This window comes from Penaeus japonicus, unplaced genomic scaffold (assembly GCF_977035675.1).
Source record: "Penaeus japonicus unplaced genomic scaffold, GWHDUDI00000001_assembly GWHDUDI00000035, whole genome shotgun sequence".
Taxonomy (NCBI): Eukaryota; Metazoa; Arthropoda; class Malacostraca; order Decapoda; family Penaeidae; genus Penaeus; species Penaeus japonicus.
In genome coordinates, this window is record NW_028234437.1 from 1,324,201 (window position 1) to 1,330,147 (window position 5,947).

Consider the following 5,947-nt stretch of genomic DNA (forward strand, 5'->3'; position numbering starts at 1 on the left):
AAGCATTAAAAAAAAAAAAAAAAAAAAAACGGCAAAAACCGACCTGCTCTTGCGCTTTGTAGTCGGAGACGAAGCGCAGGCATCTGGGTTGTTCTCGGGAGTGACGGCCTTAACCTCAAAGCGCTGGTATATGTTACTAAGGTCGCCATTAGCACCCGCCTCATCATACTGCAATGTTTATATTTGTTTAGAGAAGCTATGACTATGATATGGAATAGAGAAGGAGACGAGGAAATTCAGATAAGAAGGGAGAAAGACAGTGTGTTCATTTAGTTGTTTTTAGAAATGGGTAAGTCATTTCATATAGAAAAATAATTAGAATTCAATCTACACACACACACACACACACACACATGCAATCACAAACAACTTCCCAAGCACACACAGATCATTAGTAGGGGAGTTTGTGTTAAACCAATTAACGTGACAACCAACCACTTTTTGTATATTCTGGACGAAGACTTTGTAGATCGTCGAATTTTCGTCGCAATATTGATTATCCCAATCCTCGACGACAATCATTTCTGATGGATGCTCTTTGATTTCTGTTAACGGAAAATAATATTACTGATCCATTAACCTGTATTCTAGCATATGTGTGATACCACAAAAGTGACTTGAGAAGAGAAAAGAGGCAGCACTTACTAGCACACCGAGAGGAGTTATCGGTCCGCTTCCTTTCATAACCGGATAAACATGCACAGCCATAGATGTCACCGCTGATCTTTGAACAACGTTCAAAGTTCTCCACATCGCATTCGGTATACTTAGGGTTGAGAAGTCCAGCCGCTACATCGTTGTAGAAATCTTCATCGCATTTTTGAATCAGCGAAGGGGATAATGTAGTTGATTCTGGTGTTGTTATGGCAGGTGTTGTTGTAACTTTTGTTGAAGTAGCAGTGGTAGATGTCCATGTTGTTTTTCCAGTGGTTGTTGAGCTTGGTGTAGCTCTTGTGGTGGTTTCTGTGGTTGTTTCTAGTGTAGTTTCATTAGTTGTTGTTTCTGGTGTGGTTCCTGTGGAAGTTGTTTCTGGTGTAGTTCCTGTGGTTGTTGATTCTGGTGTAGATCTTGTGGTTTCTGTGGTTGTTGGTTCTGGTTCTATAGATCTTGTGGTAGTTGTTTCTGGTGTTAATTCTGTGGTTGTCGTGGAAGGAGTAATTCCTGTGGTATTTGTATCTAGAGTAGCTCCCGTGGTTGTTGAGTCTGGAGTAGTTCCTGTTGTTGTTGTGTCTGGAGTAGTTCCTGTGGTTGTTGTGTCTGGAGTAGTTGCTGTGGTTGTTGTGTCTGGAGTAGTTTCTGTGATTGTTGTGTCTGGAGTAGTTCCCGTGGATGTTGTGTCTGGAGTAATTATTGTGGTTGTTGTTACTGTTGTAGTTCCTGTGGTTGTTGTGTCTGGAGTAGCTCCTTTTGTTGTTGTGTCTGGAGTAGTTCCTGTGGTTGTTGTATCAGGAGTAGTTCCTGTGGTTGTTGTTTTTGTTGTAGTTCCTGTGGTTGTTGTGTCTGGGGTAGTTCCTGTGGTTGTTGTGTCTGGAGTAGCTCCTGTGGTTGTTGTGTTTGGAGTAGTTCCTGTGGTTGTTGTATCTGGAGTAGTTCCTGTGGTTGTTTTTGTTGTAGTTCCTGTGGTTGTTGTGTCTGGGGTAGTTCCTGTGGTTGTTGTGTTTGGAGTAGTTCCTGTGGTTGTTGTATCTGGAGTAGTTCCTGTGGTTGTGTCTGGAGTAGTTCCTGTGGTTGTTCTGTGGTTGTTGTTAGTAGTTCCTGTGGTTGTTGTGTCTGGAGTAGTTCCTGTGGTTGTTGTATTGGAGTAGTTCTGTGGTGTTGTTTGGAGTAGTTCCTGTGGATGTTGTGTCTGGAGTAGTTCCTGTGGTTGTTGTGTCTGGGGTAGTTCCTGTGGTTGTTGTGTTGTAGTTGTTGTGGTTGTTGTGGTGGGAGTAGTTCCTGTGGGTTGTTGTTTGTGTTGTAGTTCCTGTGGTGTCTGTGTAGTAGTGGTTGTTTGGTGTTGGTGTTGTTCTGTCGGTTTGGTGGGTGTTGGGAGTGGTATTTGGGTGTTGTTCCTGTCTGGAGTAGTTCCTGTGGTGTTGTGTTCCTGTGGTTGTGGTTGTTGTTGTCTGGTGTAGTGTTGTGGTTGTTGTGTTGTGGAGTAGTTCCTGATGTTGTTGTGTCTGGAGTAGTCCTGTGTTGTTGTTGTGGAGTATCCTGTGGTTCCTGTGTCTGTTGTGTCTGGTTGGTTTTGTGGTTGTTGTTGTTGTGTAAGTCTGTTTTGGTTGTGTGTTGGAGTTCCTGTGGTTGTTGTAGTTCTGGTTGTAGTAGTTCTGTGGTTGTTGTAGTGTGGAGTGGAGTTCTTGTGTGGTTGTTCTGTGAGAGTAGTTCCTGTGGTTGTGTTGTGTCTGGTTGTAGTCTGGTTGTTGTATCAGGAGTAGTTCCTGTGTTTGTGTTGTTGTGTCTGGATTGTTGTAGTATCTGTGGTTGTTGTATCAGTGGTTCCTGTGGTGTTGTATGGTGTCTGAGTAGTTTTAGTGTTAGTGTTGGAGTAGTTCCTGTGGTTGTTGTGTCTGGAGTAGTTCCTTTGGTTGTTCCTGTGGTAGTTTATGTTGTGTTGTGTCTGGTAGTTTGTGGTTGTTGTCTGGAGTAGTTCTGTGGTTGTTGTGAGTAGTTGGTTGTTGTGTGGTGTAGTGTTGTTGTGTTCAGGAGTAGTTCTGGTTGTTGTGTCAGAGTAGTTCCTGTGGTTGTTGTTTGGAGTAGTTTCCTGTGGTTGTTGTGTCTGGAGTAGTTCTGTGGTTGTTGTTCAGGGATAGTTCCTGTGGTTGTTGTTTGGAGTAGTTCTGTGGTTGTTGTGTGGAGTAGTTTCTGTGGTTGTTGTTCTGGGGAGTAGTTCCTGTGGTTGTTGTGTCTGGAGTAGTTCCTGTGTTGTTGTCGAGTAGTTCCTGTTGTTGTGTCTGGAGTAGTTCCTGTGGTTGTTGTGTCTGGAGTAGTTCTGTGGTGTGTCTGGAGTAGTTCCTGTGGTTGTTGGTGTTGGGTGTTCTGTGGTTGTCTGGAGTAGTTCCTGTGTTGTTGTGTCTGGAGTAGTTCTGTGGTTTGTGTCTGGAGTTTCCTGTGTTGTTGTGTCTGGAGTAGTTCCTGTGGGTTGTTGTTGTATCTGGAGTAGTTCTGTGGTTGTTGTGTCTGGAGTAGTTCTGTGGTTGTTGTTTGGAGTAGTTCCTGTGTTGTGTCTGGAGTAGTTGTTGTGTCTGAGTGTTCCTGTGTTGTTGTCGAGTAGTCCTGTTGTTGTTGTGTCTGGAGTAGTTCCTGTGGTTGTGTTGGAGTAGTTCTGTGGTTGTTCCTGTGGTAGTTCCTGTTGTGTGTTGATGTTCTGTGTTGTGTAGTTCCTGTGGTTGTTGTGTCTGGAGTAGTTCCTGTGGTTGTTGTGTCTGGATAGTTCCTGTGGTTGTTGTATAGGAGTAGTTCTGTGGTTGTTTGGAGTAGTTTCCTGTGGTTGTTGTTTCTGTACTTGAGTGTTCCTGTGGTTGTGTCGGAGTAGTTCCTGTTGTTGTGTCTGGAGTAGGAGTAGTTCCTGTGGTTGTTGTGTCTGAGTAGTTCTTGTTTGTTGTTGTTTGTAGTTCTGTGTCTGTGTTGTTGTTGAGTAGTTCCTGTGGTTGTTGTTCGGAGTAGTCTGTGTTGTTTGTCTGAGAGTTCCTGTGGTTGTTGTGTCTGGAGTAGTTTTCTGGTTGTTGTGTTGTCTGGAGTAGTTCCTGTGGTTGTTGTTCTGGAGTAGTTCCTGTGGTTGTTGTGTCTGGAGTAGTTCCTGTGGTTTGTGTCTGAGTAGTTCCTGTGGTTGTTGTGTCTGGAGTAGTTCCAATTGTTTGTTTGTTGTTTGTTGTGTTGTTGTTGTAGTTTCTGTGGTTGTTGTGTCAGGAGTTGTATAGGACGTAGTTCCTGTGGTTGGGGTTTGTTGTGTCTGAGTAGTTATGTGTTGTTGTGTTGGTAGAGTAGTTTCTGTGGTTGTAGTATCTGTGTTGGAGTAGTTCCTGTGTTGTTGTTAGTTTCTGTTGTGGTTGTTGTGTTCTGGAGTAGTTCCTGTGGTTGTAGTTCTGGTAGTTCTGGTTGTTGTGTCTGGAGTAGTTCCTGTGGTTGTTGTTCTGGAGTAGTTCCTGTGGTTGTTGTTTCTGTTGTAGTTCTGTGTTGTTTGTGTCTGAGTAGTTCCTGTGTTGTTGTGTCTGAGTAGTTCCTGTGGTTGTTGTATTGTGTGTGGTGTAGTTCCTGTGTTGTTGTGTTGGAGTAGTTCCTGAGGTTGTTTGTGTCTGGGTTTCCTGTGGTTGTTGGAGGAGTTTTTCCTGTGGGTGTTGTATAGGGTATCAGGAAGTAGTTGTTGTGGTTCATGTATCAGAGTCCTGTGGTTGGTTGCCTGGAGTAGTTCCTGTTGTTGTTGTTGTGTAGTTCTGTGGTTGTGTTTGTGTGTTGTGTCTGGAGTAGTTCCTGTGGTTGTTTTTGTGGTTTGTGTGTCTGGTAGTATTCCTGTGTTTGTTGTGTCTGGAGTTAGTTCTGTGGTTGTTGTGGTTGTTGTAGTTCCTGTGGTTGTTGTTGTGGTGTGTGTTGTGGTTGTTTGTTGGAGAGTTGTTGTTGTATGGAGTAGTTCCTGTGGTTGTTGTGGAGTAGTTTCTGTTGTTGTTTCTGGTGTGGGGTGTCTGGAGTTGTTTGTCTGGAGTTGTTGTTGTTTTGTATCAGTAGTTCCTGTGGTTGTGTGGGAGTTCTGTGGTTGTTTCTGGAGTTGTTATGTTGGTTCTGGAGTTGTTGTGTTGTGTTGGAAGTAAGTAAGTAGTTCCTGTGGTTGTTGTGTCAGGGGAGTAGTTCCTGTGGTTGTTGTGATGGAGTTTAGGATTAGTTCTGTGGTTTGTTTGGTAGTCTGTGGTGTTGTGTGTCTGTGAGTAAGTAGTTGAGTCCTGTGACATCAGGTTTGTTGTGTCTGGAGTTCCGTTCCTGTGGGTGGTTGTGTCCGGAGTCGTTCCTGTGGTTGTGTTGTGTCTGTAGTTGTTCTGTGGTTGTTGTTTCTGTTTGTAGTTCCTGTGTGTTGTGTCTGGAGTAGTTCTGTGGTTGTTGTGTCTGGAGTATTTCTGTTGTTGGTGTGTTCTGGTGTCTGACGTAGTTCCTGTGGTTGTTGTGTCTGGAGTAGTTCCTGTGGTTGTTTGTGTTTCGAGTAGTTCCTGTGGTTGTTGTGTATGGAGTAGTTCCTGTGGTTGTTGTTGTTGTAGTTTGTGACGAATTGTGTGGTGTAGTTCCTGGAGTTGTTCCTGTGGTTTGTTGTGTGTGGAGTGTTCTGTGGTTGTTCTGGGAAAGTAGTAAGTAGTTGTTTCTGGTGTTGTATAGGACGTCTGTTCTGTGTTGTTGTATCTGGAGTTTCTGTGGTTGTGTCTGGAGTAGTTCTGTTGTTGTTGTGTTTGTTTGGAGTAGTTTTGGGTTGTTGTGTCTGGAGTAGTTCTGTGGTTGTTGTTTCTGGTGTAGTCTAGATCCTGTGGTGTTGTGTTGAGTTGTTCCTGTAGTTTCTACGAGTGTGGTTGTGTTGTTTAGGAGGGAAAGTAGTTCCTGTGGTTGTTGTGTCTGGAGTAGTCGTTCCTGTGGTTGTTGTGTCTGGAGTAGTTCCTGTGTTGTGTGTGTATTTGGGAAAAGTGTCGTTCTGTGGTTGTTGTGTCTGGAGTAGTTTGTGTTGTTGTTTACTGGAGTATCAGGAGTGGTTCCTGTGGTTGTTGTGTCTGGAGTAGTTCTGTGGATGTTGTTTCTGTTGTAGTTCCTGTGGTTTGTATTGAGTAGTCTGTGGTTGTGTTGGGTTGTTCTGGCGTTGAAGTCTGAGTAGTTCCTGTTTTGTTTGTTGTGTCTGGAGTAGTCTGTGGTTGTTGTGTCTGGAGTAGTTCCTGTGGTGTTGTTGTGTTGTAGTAGTTCTGTGTTGTTGTGTCTGGAGTAGTTCCTGTGGTTGTGTTGG

General features: G+C 43.8%; 1 protein-coding gene across 1 annotated transcript in view; it reads right to left on the minus strand.

The window, feature by feature from the left end:
• Positions 1 to 5,947, minus strand: part of LOC122243342 (uncharacterized) — a 24,079-nt gene that overhangs the window by 14,717 nt on the left and 3,415 nt on the right. Inside the window, exons 4-7 of the mRNA XM_086531192.1 lie at positions 3,485 to 3,529; positions 646 to 1,831; positions 436 to 545; positions 44 to 168 (exon numbers count right to left, since the gene is read on the minus strand). Of these exons, the coding sequence (XP_086387318.1) occupies positions 44 to 168; positions 436 to 545; positions 646 to 1,831; positions 3,485 to 3,529 (1,466 nt within the window). The remainder of the gene's footprint in view (positions 1 to 43; positions 169 to 435; positions 546 to 645; positions 1,832 to 3,484; positions 3,530 to 5,947) is intronic.